The following is a 17671-nucleotide window of genomic DNA, read 5'->3' as shown; positions in this document are numbered from 1 at the left end:
AGATTTAAGGTTTTTGTTTTGAAAAACAAAGGCTGGGCGTGTGTGGCAATCACTTTAATCCCCACACTTGGGAGGCAGAAGCAGGCTGATCTTAATGAGTTCAAGGTCAGCCTGGTCTACAGAGCCAGTTCCCAGACAGGCTCTATAGCTACTGAGAAAACCTGGATCAAAAACCCAAAATGGTGAAAAAGAAAGAGAGAGAGAGAGAGAGAGAGAGAGAGAGACATAGACAGACAGAGAGAGACAGAGAGGATAGAGATAAAATGATAAGCAATAAAAAACGATTATTGATCCTGTTTTTCGCACCTATTTGTTTTAAGTCTTTTGCTTTGGTTTATTTTTATATATTGTATACAAATTTGCATATTGATACAAACTTGAGATCTATTTTAGTAAAACATGCTCCACAAACATTTCCAATCTTGTCCGAGGTATTGTACCTATACTGCTCATCTAACAATGGAATATCAATTTCTAGACATGAAAATTATTATTAACAATTAACTGTTTAGTAAAATAAAGAAATATAGGGTAGTAGTTCATCACCGGGTAAAATTGAACTCATAGTCATACTAGGTATGTTTTCAAGGTCAAACAAAGATATAATTTAGATGGATAGGTCATGTTCAAACACTTCAGAGATCTACAGAATATGGCAGTTAAAATGCTTTAATAACCTAGATTGTTCTCTTTTGTGACAATGAGACATGTCTGCTCCTGGCAGCAGCAATCTACTGCAGAGAGGATAAGAGACATGGAAGAAACTCCACCTGCAGTTTACTTTCTCTGTGGCGATAAAGAAGCCGTGGGGCAGGAAACGCCCCTATCTCGACTGCCAACACGACTTTCTCCTAGAGACGAGCAGGACACGGAATATTCTGATCACAGAAAAGCCTGTCACATATGCTAGGCCTGAAGGCTGAAGAGGGATGCCCCGATGCTGCTGAGGAACTCGGTGTGGGTGACTGTCCGGGCAGCCAGATGTGTTCTGTCATTCCATGGTTTGGAAGTCGCCTGCTTGCACCTCCTGCTTACTGGGTTCCTGTTATTTCCTTCCTGGGTCTCTGAGGGGGTTGAGGATTTGATAGCTATAGTTCTAGTTTTCCAGACACTGAAAGGAAATTAGGATAGAAAATCAATCAGGAGGAAGACTTTGAACCCACCTAGATAGGATAGATGTGAAATCTTTTCTCTGAATTTGTCAAATGCAAATGGACTAGGCATTGTCGATGTATTTAATGCCTGTACAAATTGTCTATGCGCATATTACATATAGCTTCCACCTTTCTTTTAGAAAGAACGGGGGAATCGTAGTGACATTTCAACTGTATTTAAGTAAATAAAGATGACCTGAAGATCTGAGTGTAAAAGAGTCCCACTGATCCGCCTCAATGAGCAGATTATGGCAAGACACACCTTTAATCCCAGTGGCCACACCCTAACACACACCCTAATTCCACTGGTGCACGCCCTTAGTCTCACCCCTAGAGAGGAGTATAAGAAGGGGTCGAGACCTCTCTCAGACAAGCAGTCTCGTTCCGAGATTCCTGGAGGTAGCAAGCTTGAGTTGGCAGCGAAGGACGGCACAAAGCAAAGGAAAGAAAGGGCTGGTCGGACAAGAAGAAAAATCAGCGGACTAAGGAGCCAAGCCACCAGGACTGAGCTTCCCATCATCCCCTTTATCCAAGCGCCTAACCCAAGCGCCCAGCAAAGAGACTTGAGCGGTCCTACTCAGCTCAGATTCAGCCAACCTGCCCGCAGCCGCCTCAGGAGGAGCCCTGGGGTCCATCTCCTTCCCTTCTCAGGATCTGAAGATGGCTACACAGTCAGAGAGGAAAGTGGTGTTGAAAGGAACCACCAAGCTGTCCCTAAATGAGCGCTTTACTAGTATGCTGGAGAACAAACAGCCCACGGCAGCGACTATTCGGGCTTCGCTGCAGCAGCAGCAGCTAAGCAGTGCCAGAAGCAGAAGGCTGGCCCAGCAGATGAAGAATAGACCCTCTGTCCAGGCAGCATTAAAACTTAAGCGGGGCCTGGGAAAGAAGAGGAACATCCAGGCGCATTTTGGCCGACCCAGAGGTGCCCTGTCCAGGGGAGCGATTGGAGGACGAGGCCTACCCGAAATCCAGAGAGGCTTTCCCCGAGGAGGAAGAGGAGGACGAGGAGGAGGACGAGGAGGACGAGGAGGAGGAGGAAGAGGAAGAAGGGGAGGAGAAGAAGGAGGACGAGGAAGAAGAGGGAGAGGAGGAAGAGGAGGAAGACTCCGTGGGGGATTTGCCACCAGAAGGCTGCTTAGGGGCGGGTTGTCGCTCCAAGGTCGAAGCCCGCTCCTCCGAGGTGAACTGGACTCAGCTGCCCCACGAATGGACTCAAGAAGTGGTGCTGTTCCGGGTCGTGGAGGCCCCGGGAGAGGGGGCCTAGGGCGGGCAGCTATGGGTCGTGGTGGAGTCGGTGGGAGAGGTCTGGCTGTGATGGGTCGGGGAAGAGGCAACTTTGGATGGCGTGGTCGAGGGAGAGGTGCCCTCCGTCGCTCACAATTGACCAAGGAGCAGCTGGACAAGGAACTGGACGAGTACATGTCCAACACTAAAGGACGCCTGGATGCTGAGTTGGATGCCTACATGGCGCAGACAGATCCTGAAACCGATGACTGCAGCCTGCCCGCCTTCCTGCCTACCTCTTAGACTCTCGGGAAAGTCACCACCCCTGTGCCTAGGAAGAAAGAACCTGGAGCACCCTGAGAAGGACTCTGACTGAGGCCGGGGAAGGACTCACACGATGGGTTGTGGACTCGCTTGCTATACCAGTGGGTGCCTTTGTTCTGTTCTGTGTACCTTTCCATATTGTGTGAAATAAACCCCATTTTCCTTTGATTCGGCTGAGGGGTTTTCTTGTTTATCCAGTCCCCCAGACTTGAGTTTATTAAGCAGGAATGCGTTGGCCCTGTGAGGGGACCCTTTTTCTAGTCTCTGCCTCACCTGCCATATATGCTGATGGTTTAATATTCCTTCTGGTCACCTTTTTGATTCCAGAAACGTTTCCTGCAGGAGCCAGTGTCCTCACTGATATGTGCTCTCCGGGATAGAGTTCTACATCTTCCTGAAAAGCTGTCCGGTTGCAGCTAAACCTGAAGTGTGTCGGCTGTGTTGTTGGTGAGGGAGCTAAGGTGGAATTGTGGATACTGCTGCTGGGTCACGAATGGCTTACACCTAATGGGCACTTTTATTTGGCCATTGACATTGCATATGACACACTGAGTTGGATGTGTAGAATTTACACCCTAAAATGAGATTTTTCATTTTGGCTCTCTGTTTTGTCTGAGAATCTTGTACACATTTACTGTTGGAGAAGCCGTTCGATTTGGCTGAAGAGACAGGGTTGGGAGACGCTTTACAACCTAACTCTGGGAAGGAGTCGTTTGCTGCTCCTGCCGACATGCAGTTACCAAGGTTCAGAACCAACTTGGTTCAATCTACATAACTTGTGTTTTTGGAGCCTCTTGAAGGCTTAATTTTAACAATTGGTCAGCTGCTCAGTTTCAGTGGAATTCTTTTAACCTGCTTCGTTATAAAGCTGTTGTTTCATTCAAAAAAAAATTATGAGCACCCAATCATCAGAAAGTAGTCTAGAAAACTATGGACACCTTCACCCTCCACCAAAAAAAAAAAAAAAAAATGGATTATGGATGTCTGTTCTTGTTTAATGTGTTAGTTACAATTTATTATGGCTAATGGTTAGGAAAAATCTAAACCAAGGATATTTGATTAGATTTAAGGTTTTTGTTTTGAAAAACAAAGGCTGGGCGTGTGTGGCAATCACTTTAATCCCCACACTTGGGAGGCAGAAGCAGGCTGATCTTAATGAGTTCAAGGTCAGCCTGGTCTACAGAGCCAGTTCCCAGACAGGCTCTATAGCTACTGAGAAAACCTGGATCAAAAACCCAAAATGGTGAAAAAGAAAGAGAGAGAGAGAGAGAGAGAGAGAGAGAGAGAGACATAGACAGACAGAGAGAGACAGAGAGGATAGAGATAAAATGATAAGCAATAAAAAACGATTATTGATCCTGTTTTTCGCACCTATTTGTTTTAAGTCTTTTGCTTTGGTTTATTTTTATATATTGTATACAAATTTGCATATTGATACAAACTTGGGACCTATTTTAGTAAAACATGCTCCACAAACATTTCCAATCTTGTCCGAGGTATTGTACCTATACTGCTCATCTAACAATGGAATATCAATTTCTAGACATGAAAATTATTATTAACAATTAACTGTTTAGTAAAATAAAGAAATATAGGGTAGTAGTTCATCACCGGGTAAAATTGAACTCATAGTCATACTAGGTATGTTTTCAAGGTCAAACAAAGATATAATTTAGATGGATAGGTCATGTTCAAACACTTCAGAGATCTACAGAATATGGCAGTTAAAATGCTTTAATAACCTAGATTGCTCTCTTTTGTGACAATGAGACATGTCTGCTCCTGGCAGCAGCAATCTACTGCAGAGAGGATAAGAGACATGGAAGAAACTCCACCTGCAGTTTACTTTCTCTGTGGCGATAAAGAAGCCGTGGGGCAGGAAACGCCCCTATCTCGACTGCCAACACGACTTTCTCCTAGAGACGAGCAGGACACGGAATATTCTGATCACAGAAAAGCCTGTCACATATGCTAGGCCTGAAGGCTGAAGAGGGATGCCCCGATGCTGCTGAGGAACTCGGTGTGGGTGACTGTCCGGGCAGCCAGATGTGTTCTGTCATTCCATGGTTTGGAAGTCGCCTGCTTGCACCTCCTGCTTACTGGGTTCCTGTTATTTCCTTCCTGGGTCTCTGAGGGGGTTGAGGATTTGATAGCTATAGTTCTAGTTTTCCAGACACTGAAAGGAAATTAGGATAGAAAATCAATCAGGAGGAAGACTTTGAACCCACCTAGATAGGATAGATGTGAAATCTTTTCTCTGAATTTGTCAAATGCAAATGGACTAGGCATTGTCGATGTATTTAATGCCTGTACAAATTGTCTATGCGCATATTACATATAGCTTCCACCTTTCTTTTAGAAAGAACGGGGGAATCGTAGTGACATTTCAACTGTATTTAAGTAAATAAAGATGACCTGAAGATCTGAGTGTAAAAGAGTCCCACTGATCCGCCTCAATGAGCAGATTATGGCAAGACACACCTTTAATCCCAGTGGCCACACCCTAACACACACCCTAATTCCACTGGTGCACGCCCTTAGTCTCACCCCTAGAGAGGAGTATAAGAAGGGGTCGAGACCTCTCTCAGACAAGCAGTCTCGTTCCGAGATTCCTGGAGGTAGGAAGCTTGAGTTGGCAGCGAAGGACGGCACAAAGCAAAGGAAAGAAAGGGCTGGTCGGACAAGAAGAAAAATCAGCGGACTAAGGAGCCAAGCCACCAGGACTGAGCTTCCCATCATCCCCTTTATCCAAGCGCCTAACCCAAGCGCCCAGCAAAGAGACTTGAGCGGTCCTACTCAGCTCAGATTCAGCCAACCTGCCCGCAGCCGCCTCAGGAGGAGCCCTGGGGTCCATCTCCTTCCCTTCTCAGGATCTGAAGATGGCTACACAGTCAGAGAGGAAAGTGGTGTTGAAAGGAACCACCAAGCTGTCCCTAAATGAGCGCTTTACTAGTATGCTGGAGAACAAACAGCCCACGGCAGCGACTATTCGGGCTTCGCTGCAGCAGCAGCAGCTAAGCAGTGCCAGAAGCAGAAGGCTGGCCCAGCAGATGAAGAATAGACCCTCTGTCCAGGCAGCATTAAAACTTAAGCGGGGCCTGGGAAAGAAGAGGAACATCCAGGCGCATTTTGGCCGACCCAGAGGTGCCCTGTCCAGGGGAGCGATTGGAGGACGAGGCCTACCCGAAATCCAGAGAGGCTTTCCCCGAGGAGGAAGAGGAGGACGAGGAGGAGGACGAGGAGGACGAGGAGGAGGAGAAGGAGGACGAGGAAGAAGAGGGAGAGGAGGAAGAGGAGGAAGACTCCGTGGGGGATTTGCCACCAGAAGGCTGCTTAGGGGCGGGTTGTCGCTCCAAGGTCGAAGCCCGCTCCTCCGAGGTGAACTGGACTCAGCTGCCCCACGAATGGACTCAAGAAGTGGTGCTGTTCCGGGTCGTGGAGGCCCCGGGAGAGGGGGCCTAGGGCGGGCAGCTATGGGTCGTGGTGGAGTCGGTGGGAGAGGTCTGGCTGTGATGGGTCGGGGAAGAGGCAACTTTGGATGGCGTGGTCGAGGGAGAGGTGCCCTCCGTCGCTCACAATTGACCAAGGAGCAGCTGGACAAGGAACTGGACGAGTACATGTCCAACACTAAAGGACGCCTGGATGCTGAGTTGGATGCCTACATGGCGCAGACAGATCCTGAAACCGATGACTGCAGCCTGCCCGCCTTCCTGCCTACCTCTTAGACTCTCGGGAAAGTCACCACCCCTGTGCCTAGGAAGAAAGAACCTGGAGCACCCTGAGAAGGACTCTGACTGAGGCCGGGGAAGGACTCACACGATGGGTTGTGGACTCGCTTGCTATACCAGTGGGTGCCTTTGTTCTGTTCTGTGTACCTTTCCATATTGTGTGAAATAAACCCCATTTTCCTTTGATTCGGCTGAGGGGTTTTCTTGTTTATCCAGTCCCCCAGACTTGAGTTTATTAAGCAGGAATGCGTTGGCCCTGTGAGGGGACCCTTTTTCTAGTCTCTGCCTCACCTGCCATATATGCTGATGGTTTAATATTCCTTCTGGTCACCTTTTTGATTCCAGAAACGTTTCCTGCAGGAGCCAGTGTCCTCACTGATATGTGCTCTCCGGGATAGAGTTCTACATCTTCCTGAAAAGCTGTCCGGTTGCAGCTAAACCTGAAGTGTGTCGGCTGTGTTGTTGGTGAGGGAGCTAAGGTGGAATTGTGGATACTGCTGCTGGGTCACGAATGGCTTACACCTAATGGGCACTTTTATTTGGCCATTGACATTGCATATGACACACTGAGTTGGATGTGTAGAATTTACACCCTAAAATGAGATTTTTCATTTTGGCTCTCTGTTTTGTCTGAGAATCTTGTACACATTTACTGTTGGAGAAGCCGTTCGATTTGGCTGAAGAGACAGGGTTGGGAGACGCTTTACAACCTAACTCTGGGAAGGAGTCGTTTGCTGCTCCTGCCGACATGCAGTTACCAAGGTTCAGAACCAACTTGGTTCAATCTACATAACTTGTGTTTTTGGAGCCTCTTGAAGGCTTAATTTTAACAATTGGTCAGCTGCTCAGTTTCAGTGGAATTCTTTTAACCTGCTTCGTTATAAAGCTGTTGTTTCATTCAAAAAAAAATTATGAGCACCCAATCATCAGAAAGTAGTCTAGAAAACTATGGACACCTTCACCCTCCACCAAAAAAAAAAAAAAAAATGGATTATGGATGTCTGTTCTTGTTTAATGTGTTAGTTACAATTTATTATGGCTAATGGTTAGGAAAAATCTAAACCAAGGATATTTGATTAGATTTAAGGTTTTTGTTTTGAAAAACAAAGGCTGGGCGTGTGTGGCAATCACTTTAATCCCCACACTTGGGAGGCAGAAGCAGGCTGATCTTAATGAGTTCAAGGTCAGCCTGGTCTACAGAGCCAGTTCCCAGACAGGCTCTATAGCTACTGAGAAAACCTGGATCAAAAACCCAAAATGGTGAAAAAGAAAGAGAGAGAGAGAGAGAGAGAGAGAGAGAGAGAGACATAGACAGACAGAGAGAGACAGAGAGGATAGAGATAAAATGATAAGCAATAAAAAACGATTATTGATCCTGTTTTTCGCACCTATTTGTTTTAAGTCTTTTGCTTTGGTTTATTTTTATATATTGTATACAAATTTGCATATTGATACAAACTTGGGACCTATTTTAGTAAAACATGCTCCACAAACATTTCCAATCTTGTCCGAGGTATTGTACCTATACTGCTCATCTAACAATGGAATATCAATTTCTAGACATGAAAATTATTATTAACAATTAACTGTTTAGTAAAATAAAGAAATATAGGGTAGTAGTTCATCACCGGGTAAAATTGAACTCATAGTCATACTAGGTATGTTTTCAAGGTCAAACAAAGATATAATTTAGATGGATAGGTCATGTTCAAACACTTCAGAGATCTACAGAATATGGCAGTTAAAATGCTTTAATAACCTAGATTGCTCTCTTTTGTGACAATGAGACATGTCTGCTCCTGGCAGCAGCAATCTACTGCAGAGAGGATAAGAGACATGGAAGAAACTCCACCTGCAGTTTACTTTCTCTGTGGCGATAAAGAAGCCGTGGGGCAGGAAACGCCCCTATCTCGACTGCCAACACGACTTTCTCCTAGAGACGAGCAGGACACGGAATATTCTGATCACAGAAAAGCCTGTCACATATGCTAGGCCTGAAGGCTGAAGAGGGATGCCCCGATGCTGCTGAGGAACTCGGTGTGGGTGACTGTCCGGGCAGCCAGATGTGTTCTGTCATTCCATGGTTTGGAAGTCGCCTGCTTGCACCTCCTGCTTACTGGGTTCCTGTTATTTCCTTCCTGGGTCTCTGAGGGGGTTGAGGATTTGATAGCTATAGTTCTAGTTTTCCAGACACTGAAAGGAAATTAGGATAGAAAATCAATCAGGAGGAAGACTTTGAACCCACCTAGATAGGATAGATGTGAAATCTTTTCTCTGAATTTGTCAAATGCAAATGGACTAGGCATTGTCGATGTATTTAATGCCTGTACAAATTGTCTATGCGCATATTACATATAGCTTCCACCTTTCTTTTAGAAAGAACGGGGGAATCGTAGTGACATTTCAACTGTATTTAAGTAAATAAAGATGACCTGAAGATCTGAGTGTAAAAGAGTCCCACTGATCCGCCTCAATGAGCAGATTATGGCAAGACACACCTTTAATCCCAGTGGCCACACCCTAACACACACCCTAATTCCACTGGTGCACGCCCTTAGTCTCACCCCTAGAGAGGAGTATAAGAAGGGGTCGAGACCTCTCTCAGACAAGCAGTCTCGTTCCGAGATTCCTGGAGGTAGGAAGCTTGAGTTGGCAGCGAAGGACGGCACAAAGCAAAGGAAAGAAAGGGCTGGTCGGACAAGAAGAAAAATCAGCGGACTAAGGAGCCAAGCCACCAGGACTGAGCTTCCCATCATCCCCTTTATCCAAGCGCCTAACCCAAGCGCCCAGCAAAGAGACTTGAGCGGTCCTACTCAGCTCAGATTCAGCCAACCTGCCCGCAGCCGCCTCAGGAGGAGCCCTGGGGTCCATCTCCTTCCCTTCTCAGGATCTGAAGATGGCTACACAGTCAGAGAGGAAAGTGGTGTTGAAAGGAACCACCAAGCTGTCCCTAAATGAGCGCTTTACTAGTATGCTGGAGAACAAACAGCCCACGGCAGCGACTATTCGGGCTTCGCTGCAGCAGCAGCAGCTAAGCAGTGCCAGAAGCAGAAGGCTGGCCCAGCAGATGAAGAATAGACCCTCTGTCCAGGCAGCATTAAAACTTAAGCGGGGCCTGGGAAAGAAGAGGAACATCCAGGCGCATTTTGGCCGACCCAGAGGTGCCCTGTCCAGGGGAGCGATTGGAGGACGAGGCCTACCCGAAATCCAGAGAGGCTTTCCCCGAGGAGGAAGAGGAGGACGAGGAGGAGGACGAGGAGGACGAGGAGGAGGAGAAGGAGGACGAGGAAGAAGAGGGAGAGGAGGAAGAGGAGGAAGACTCCGTGGGGGATTTGCCACCAGAAGGCTGCTTAGGGGCGGGTTGTCGCTCCAAGGTCGAAGCCCGCTCCTCCGAGGTGAACTGGACTCAGCTGCCCCACGAATGGACTCAAGAAGTGGTGCTGTTCCGGGTCGTGGAGGCCCCGGGAGAGGGGGCCTAGGGCGGGCAGCTATGGGTCGTGGTGGAGTCGGTGGGAGAGGTCTGGCTGTGATGGGTCGGGGAAGAGGCAACTTTGGATGGCGTGGTCGAGGGAGAGGTGCCCTCCGTCGCTCACAATTGACCAAGGAGCAGCTGGACAAGGAACTGGACGAGTACATGTCCAACACTAAAGGACGCCTGGATGCTGAGTTGGATGCCTACATGGCGCAGACAGATCCTGAAACCGATGACTGCAGCCTGCCCGCCTTCCTGCCTACCTCTTAGACTCTCGGGAAAGTCACCACCCCTGTGCCTAGGAAGAAAGAACCTGGAGCACCCTGAGAAGGACTCTGACTGAGGCCGGGGAAGGACTCACACGATGGGTTGTGGACTCGCTTGCTATACCAGTGGGTGCCTTTGTTCTGTTCTGTGTACCTTTCCATATTGTGTGAAATAAACCCCATTTTCCTTTGATTCGGCTGAGGGGTTTTCTTGTTTATCCAGTCCCCCAGACTTGAGTTTATTAAGCAGGAATGCGTTGGCCCTGTGAGGGGACCCTTTTTCTAGTCTCTGCCTCACCTGCCATATATGCTGATGGTTTAATATTCCTTCTGGTCACCTTTTTGATTCCAGAAACGTTTCCTGCAGGAGCCAGTGTCCTCACTGATATGTGCTCTCCGGGATAGAGTTCTACATCTTCCTGAAAAGCTGTCCGGTTGCAGCTAAACCTGAAGTGTGTCGGCTGTGTTGTTGGTGAGGGAGCTAAGGTGGAATTGTGGATACTGCTGCTGGGTCACGAATGGCTTACACCTAATGGGCACTTTTATTTGGCCATTGACATTGCATATGACACACTGAGTTGGATGTGTAGAATTTACACCCTAAAATGAGATTTTTCATTTTGGCTCTCTGTTTTGTCTGAGAATCTTGTACACATTTACTGTTGGAGAAGCCGTTCGATTTGGCTGAAGAGACAGGGTTGGGAGACGCTTTACAACCTAACTCTGGGAAGGAGTCGTTTGCTGCTCCTGCCGACATGCAGTTACCAAGGTTCAGAACCAACTTGGTTCAATCTACATAACTTGTGTTTTTGGAGCCTCTTGAAGGCTTAATTTTAACAATTGGTCAGCTGCTCAGTTTCAGTGGAATTCTTTTAACCTGCTTCGTTATAAAGCTGTTGTTTCATTCAAAAAAAAATTATGAGCACCCAATCATCAGAAAGTAGTCTAGAAAACTATGGACACCTTCACCCTCCACCAAAAAAAAAAAAAAAAAATGGATTATGGATGTCTGTTCTTGTTTAATGTGTTAGTTACAATTTATTATGGCTAATGGTTAGGAAAAATCTAAACCAAGGATATTTGATTAGATTTAAGGTTTTTGTTTTGAAAAACAAAGGCTGGGCGTGTGTGGCAATCACTTTAATCCCCACACTTGGGAGGCAGAAGCAGGCTGATCTTAATGAGTTCAAGGTCAGCCTGGTCTACAGAGCCAGTTCCCAGACAGGCTCTATAGCTACTGAGAAAACCTGGATCAAAAACCCAAAATGGTGAAAAAGAAAGAGAGAGAGAGAGAGAGAGAGAGAGAGAGAGAGAGACATAGACAGACAGAGAGAGACAGAGAGGATAGAGATAAAATGATAAGCAATAAAAAACGATTATTGATCCTGTTTTTCGCACCTATTTGTTTTAAGTCTTTTGCTTTGGTTTATTTTTATATATTGTATACAAATTTGCATATTGATACAAACTTGGGACCTATTTTAGTAAAACATGCTCCACAAACATTTCCAATCTTGTCCGAGGTATTGTACCTATACTGCTCATCTAACAATGGAATATCAATTTCTAGACATGAAAATTATTATTAACAATTAACTGTTTAGTAAAATAAAGAAATATAGGGTAGTAGTTCATCACCGGGTAAAATTGAACTCATAGTCATACTAGGTATGTTTTCAAGGTCAAACAAAGATATAATTTAGATGGATAGGTCATGTTCAAACACTTCAGAGATCTACAGAATATGGCAGTTAAAATGCTTTAATAACCTAGATTGCTCTCTTTTGTGACAATGAGACATGTCTGCTCCTGGCAGCAGCAATCTACTGCAGAGAGGATAAGAGACATGGAAGAAACTCCACCTGCAGTTTACTTTCTCTGTGGCGATAAAGAAGCCGTGGGGCAGGAAACGCCCCTATCTCGACTGCCAACACGACTTTCTCCTAGAGACGAGCAGGACACGGAATATTCTGATCACAGAAAAGCCTGTCACATATGCTAGGCCTGAAGGCTGAAGAGGGATGCCCCGATGCTGCTGAGGAACTCGGTGTGGGTGACTGTCCGGGCAGCCAGATGTGTTCTGTCATTCCATGGTTTGGAAGTCGCCTGCTTGCACCTCCTGCTTACTGGGTTCCTGTTATTTCCTTCCTGGGTCTCTGAGGGGGTTGAGGATTTGATAGCTATAGTTCTAGTTTTCCAGACACTGAAAGGAAATTAGGATAGAAAATCAATCAGGAGGAAGACTTTGAACCCACCTAGATAGGATAGATGTGAAATCTTTTCTCTGAATTTGTCAAATGCAAATGGACTAGGCATTGTCGATGTATTTAATGCCTGTACAAATTGTCTATGCGCATATTACATATAGCTTCCACCTTTCTTTTAGAAAGAACGGGGGAATCGTAGTGACATTTCAACTGTATTTAAGTAAATAAAGATGACCTGAAGATCTGAGTGTAAAAGAGTCCCACTGATCCGCCTCAATGAGCAGATTATGGCAAGACACACCTTTAATCCCAGTGGCCACACCCTAACACACACCCTAATTCCACTGGTGCACGCCCTTAGTCTCACCCCTAGAGAGGAGTATAAGAAGGGGTCGAGAGCTCTCTCAGACAAGCAGTCTCGTTCCGAGATTCCTGGAGGTAGGAAGCTTGAGTTGGCAGCGAAGGACGGCACAAAGCAAAGGAAAGAAAGGGCTGGTCGGACAAGAAGAAAAATCAGCGGACTAAGGAGCCAAGCCACCAGGACTGAGCTTCCCATCATCCCCTTTATCCAAGCGCCTAACCCAAGCGCCCAGCAAAGAGACTTGAGCGGTCCTACTCAGCTCAGATTCAGCCAACCTGCCCGCAGCCGCCTCAGGAGGAGCCCTGGGGTCCATCTCCTTCCCTTCTCAGGATCTGAAGATGGCTACACAGTCAGAGAGGAAAGTGGTGTTGAAAGGAACCACCAAGCTGTCCCTAAATGAGCGCTTTACTAGTATGCTGGAGAACAAACAGCCCACGGCAGCGACTATTCGGGCTTCGCTGCAGCAGCAGCAGCTAAGCAGTGCCAGAAGCAGAAGGCTGGCCCAGCAGATGAAGAATAGACCCTCTGTCCAGGCAGCATTAAAACTTAAGCGGGGCCTGGGAAAGAAGAGGAACATCCAGGCGCATTTTGGCCGACCCAGAGGTGCCCTGTCCAGGGGAGCGATTGGAGGACGAGGCCTACCCGAAATCCAGAGAGGCTTTCCCCGAGGAGGAAGAGGAGGACGAGGAGGAGGACGAGGAGGACGAGGAGGAGGAGAAGGAGGACGAGGAAGAAGAGGGAGAGGAGGAAGAGGAGGAAGACTCCGTGGGGGATTTGCCACCAGAAGGCTGCTTAGGGGCGGGTTGTCGCTCCAAGGTCGAAGCCCGCTCCTCCGAGGTGAACTGGACTCAGCTGCCCCACGAATGGACTCAAGAAGTGGTGCTGTTCCGGGTCGTGGAGGCCCCGGGAGAGGGGGCCTAGGACGGGCAGCTATGGGTCGTGGTGGAGTCGGTGGGAGAGGTCTGGCTGTGATGGGTCGGGGAAGAGGCAACTTTGGATGGCGTGGTCGAGGGAGAGGTGCCCTCCGTCGCTCACAATTGACCAAGGAGCAGCTGGACAAGGAACTGGACGAGTACATGTCCAACACTAAAGGACGCCTGGATGCTGAGTTGGATGCCTACATGGCGCAGACAGATCCTGAAACCGATGACTGCAGCCTGCCCGCCTTCCTGCCTACCTCTTAGACTCTCGGGAAAGTCACCACCCCTGTGCCTAGGAAGAAAGAACCTGGAGCACCCTGAGAAGGACTCTGACTGAGGCCGGGGAAGGACTCACACGATGGGTTGTGGACTCGCTTGCTATACCAGTGGGTGCCTTTGTTCTGTTCTGTGTACCTTTCCATATTGTGTGAAATAAACCCCATTTTCCTTTGATTCGGCTGAGGGGTTTTCTTGTTTATCCAGTCCCCCAGACTTGAGTTTATTAAGCAGGAATGCGTTGGCCCTGTGAGGGGACCCTTTTTCTAGTCTCTGCCTCACCTGCCATATATGCTGATGGTTTAATATTCCTTCTGGTCACCTTTTTGATTCCAGAAACGTTTCCTGCAGGAGCCAGTGTCCTCACTGATATGTGCTCTCTGGGATAGAGTTCTACATCTTCCTGAAAAGCTGTCCGGTTGCAGCTAAACCTGAAGTGTGTCGGCTGTGTTGTTGGTGAGGGAGCTAAGGTGGAATTGTGGATACTGCTGCTGGGTCACGAATGGCTTACACCTAATGGGCACTTTTATTTGGCCATTGACATTGCATATGACACACTGAGTTGGATGTGTAGAATTTACACCCTAAAATGAGATTTTTCATTTTGACTCTCTGTTTTGTCTGAGAATCTTGTACACATTTACTGTTGGAGAAGCCGTTCGATTTGGCTGAAGAGACAGGGTTGGGAGACGCTTTACAACCTAACTCTGGGAAGGAGTCGTTTGCTGCTCCTGCCGACATGCAGTTACCAAGGTTCAGAACCAACTTGGTTCAATCTACATAACTTGTGTTTTTGGAGCCTCTTGAAGGCTTAATTTTAACAATTGGTCAGCTGCTCAGTTTCAGTGGAATTCTTTTAACCTGCTTCGTTATAAAGCTGTTGTTTCATTCAAAAAAAAATTATGAGCACCCAATCATCAGAAAGTAGTCTAGAAAACTATGGACACCTTCACCCTCCACCAAAAAAAAAAAAAAAAAATGGATTATGGATGTCTGTTCTTGTTTAATGTGTTAGTTACAATTTATTATGGCTAATGGTTAGGAAAAATCTAAACCAAGGATATTTGATTAGATTTAAGGTTTTTGTTTTGAAAAACAAAGGCTGGGCGTGTGTGGCAATCACTTTAATCCCCACACTTGGGAGGCAGAAGCAGGCTGATCTTAATGAGTTCAAGGTCAGCCTGGTCTACAGAGCCAGTTCCCAGACAGGCTCTATAGCTACTGAGAAAACCTGGATCAAAAACCCAAAATGGTGAAAAAGAAAGAGAGAGAGAGAGAGAGAGAGAGACATAGACAGACAGAGAGAGACAGAGAGGATAGAGATAAAATGATAAGCAATAAAAAACGATTATTGATCCTGTTTTTCGCACCTATTTGTTTTAAGTCTTTTGCTTTGGTTTATTTTTATATATTGTATACAAATTTGCATATTGATACAAACTTGGGACCTATTTTAGTAAAACATGCTCCACAAACATTTCCAATCTTGTCCGAGGTATTGTACCTATACTGCTCATCTAACAATGGAATATCAATTTCTAGACATGAAAATTATTATTAACAATTAACTGTTTAGTAAAATAAAGAAATATAGGGTAGTAGTTCATCACCGGGTAAAATTGAACTCATAGTCATACTAGGTATGTTTTCAAGGTCAAACAAAGATATAATTTAGATGGATAGGTCATGTTCAAACACTTCAGAGATCTACAGAATATGGCAGTTAAAATGCTTTAATAACCTAGATTGCTCTCTTTTGTGACAATGAGACATGTCTGCTCCTGGCAGCAGCAATCTACTGCAGAGAGGATAAGAGACATGGAAGAAACTCCACCTGCAGTTTACTTTCTCTGTGGCGATAAAGAAGCCGTGGGGCAGGAAACGCCCCTATCTCGACTGCCAACACGACTTTCTCCTAGAGACGAGCAGGACACGGAATATTCTGATCACAGAAAAGCCTGTCACATATGCTAGGCCTGAAGGCTGAAGAGGGATGCCCCGATGCTGCTGAGGAACTCGGTGTGGGTGACTGTCCGGGCAGCCAGATGTGTTCTGTCATTCCATGGTTTGGAAGTCGCCTGCTTGCACCTCCTGCTTACTGGGTTCCTGTTATTTCCTTCCTGGGTCTCTGAGGGGGTTGAGGATTTGATAGCTATAGTTCTAGTTTTCCAGACACAGAAAGGAATTGAGAATAGAAAGTCAATTAGGGAGAATACTTTAAACCCACCAAGGTAGGATCGATGTTAAATATTTGTTTTCAATTTATCAAATGAAAATTTCTAGACATTGTTTATGCATTTAATGTCTGTATATATTGTATACAGTCATTGTACTTACTGTATATAATTGTCTTATATTTGTTTTAGCCTTTTTATAGACTAAAATTGAATATGTAGTGACATTTCAATTGTTTTTTTTTATTTACTTAAGTTTACCTGAAAATCTGAGGATAAAACAGTGCCACTGATCAGCCTTATAGAGCAGATTATGGTAACACACATCTTTAATCCCTGTGGTCCATGCTTTTAATCCCAGTCCTAGAGAGGAAAATAAGATGGGTGAGGCCTCTCTCTGACACACAGTGTCAAAATAAAAATTTTTTATGTTAGGTTACCACTTAAGACTGAAATATATGTTCGAGTCAGTTGCTCTCTCTTTTGCATTTTGGAATTTTAAGTTCAACCCCATTTTATAACCTTGAGTTTTTATTAAACTTGTTTCAAACTATTGTGCATACAAGTGTTTTGCCTTTGTTTGTTCACCACATGCATGAAGTTTCCAAGCAGGTCACAAGAAGCGAGTCAGATTCCCTGAACTAAAAGTACAGACATTTCAACCAGCCATGTAACTGGAAATCAAACCTGTTCCTCTGTAAGAACAGCCAGTAGTCTTAACTTCTGAACCACTTCTTCAGCCCCTAAGATCATTTTGTTGTTGTTGCTGCTGTTTTGTTTTCTGTGAGCATAGTTTGTAGTTTTCAAAATACAAATTTTGTCATTTTTTTGTTAAACTCACCACTAAGTATTTTACTCATTTGAATGCTTCTTTGAACTATTGCCTTAATTTCCTTTTCTGATAGAGTGTTGAAGGGCAGGGTGGTGGTGGTGCACACCTTTAACCCCAGCATTTGGGAGGCAGAGGCAGGCAAATCTCTGTGAGTTCAAGTCTATCCTGGACTATCAAGTGAGATACAGGACAAATGTAGCTACACAGAGAAAGCCTGTCTCCAAAAGGAAAAAAAAAAATAAAAGAAAGAGTGAGAAAGACAGACCGCAAATTGTTAGAGGGAGACATCCTGTTCCACCTCTGGCTTCCATCTGCACTGACACATTTGTACATGTATGTACAGGCACCTTTATATGCATGTCCATGGGCATATATTCATGCAAAAAGAAAACACTGTGATTAATTAATTAAGCCGAACACAAAAACTATGTGATTCTATGTAAGGAGCCGCCAGGATGTCGCCTTGGCAAGATAGTGCCAGTGGTCCTACAGCCTGGAGGTATACAAATCCTTTGATGCTGCCATGCAGGCCAGTGTGCTTGGGGCCTTGTTTTGCATTTCAGAGACTTGGTTCCCTGACCTGTCCTGTGGCCTTGGGCCCTAGCAGAATGGCATCAACCAATCAGCATTTGAGCCTCTCACCCTAGAAAAGCAGCTGCCTTTGGGTTTTTCGCTCTCTCTCGTCATCCCTTTTCCCCATTCCCCTTTTCAGTCGAGTGCTCCAATAAAT

At 45.9% G+C, this 17671-nt stretch overlaps 4 protein-coding genes across 4 annotated transcripts; all 4 read left to right on the top strand.

Annotated features, from left to right (window-relative positions):
- Window positions 1–1577: 1577 nt before the first annotated feature.
- LOC148119929 (chromatin target of PRMT1 protein-like) lies at window positions 1578–2707 on the top strand. The gene is made up of 2 exons (XM_087896726.1): window positions 1578–2148; window positions 2260–2707. Exons 1-2 carry the CDS (start codon window positions 1815–1817, stop codon window positions 2682–2684), a joined length of 759 nt encoding a protein of 252 aa, XP_087752852.1. The 5' UTR covers window positions 1578–1814; the 3' UTR covers window positions 2685–2707.
- A 2653-nt stretch (window positions 2708–5360) lies between these two features.
- On the top strand, window positions 5361–6453 carry LOC148119928 (chromatin target of PRMT1 protein-like). The gene is made up of 2 exons (XM_087896725.1): window positions 5361–5918; window positions 6006–6453. Exons 1-2 carry the CDS (start codon window positions 5585–5587, stop codon window positions 6428–6430), a joined length of 759 nt encoding a protein of 252 aa, XP_087752851.1. The 5' UTR covers window positions 5361–5584; the 3' UTR covers window positions 6431–6453.
- A 2652-nt stretch (window positions 6454–9105) lies between these two features.
- Window positions 9106–10198, top strand: LOC148119927 (chromatin target of PRMT1 protein-like). The gene is made up of 2 exons (XM_087896724.1): window positions 9106–9663; window positions 9751–10198. Exons 1-2 carry the CDS (start codon window positions 9330–9332, stop codon window positions 10173–10175), a joined length of 759 nt encoding a protein of 252 aa, XP_087752850.1. The 5' UTR covers window positions 9106–9329; the 3' UTR covers window positions 10176–10198.
- Window positions 10199–12853: 2655 nt separating this feature from the next.
- On the top strand, window positions 12854–13946 carry LOC148119926 (chromatin target of PRMT1 protein-like). Its single transcript, XM_087896723.1, has 2 exons — window positions 12854–13411; window positions 13499–13946. Exons 1-2 carry the CDS (start codon window positions 13078–13080, stop codon window positions 13921–13923), a joined length of 759 nt encoding a protein of 252 aa, XP_087752849.1. The 5' UTR covers window positions 12854–13077; the 3' UTR covers window positions 13924–13946.
- Window positions 13947–17671: the final 3725 nt, after the last annotated feature.

This window comes from Myodes glareolus, chromosome 14 (genome assembly GCF_982192425.1).
Source record: "Myodes glareolus chromosome 14, mMyoGla1.1, whole genome shotgun sequence".
NCBI lineage: Eukaryota > Metazoa > Chordata > Mammalia > Rodentia > Cricetidae > Myodes > Myodes glareolus.
The sequence above is the reverse complement of the archived record's forward strand: the minus strand, read 5'-3'. Positions and strand labels throughout refer to the sequence as shown.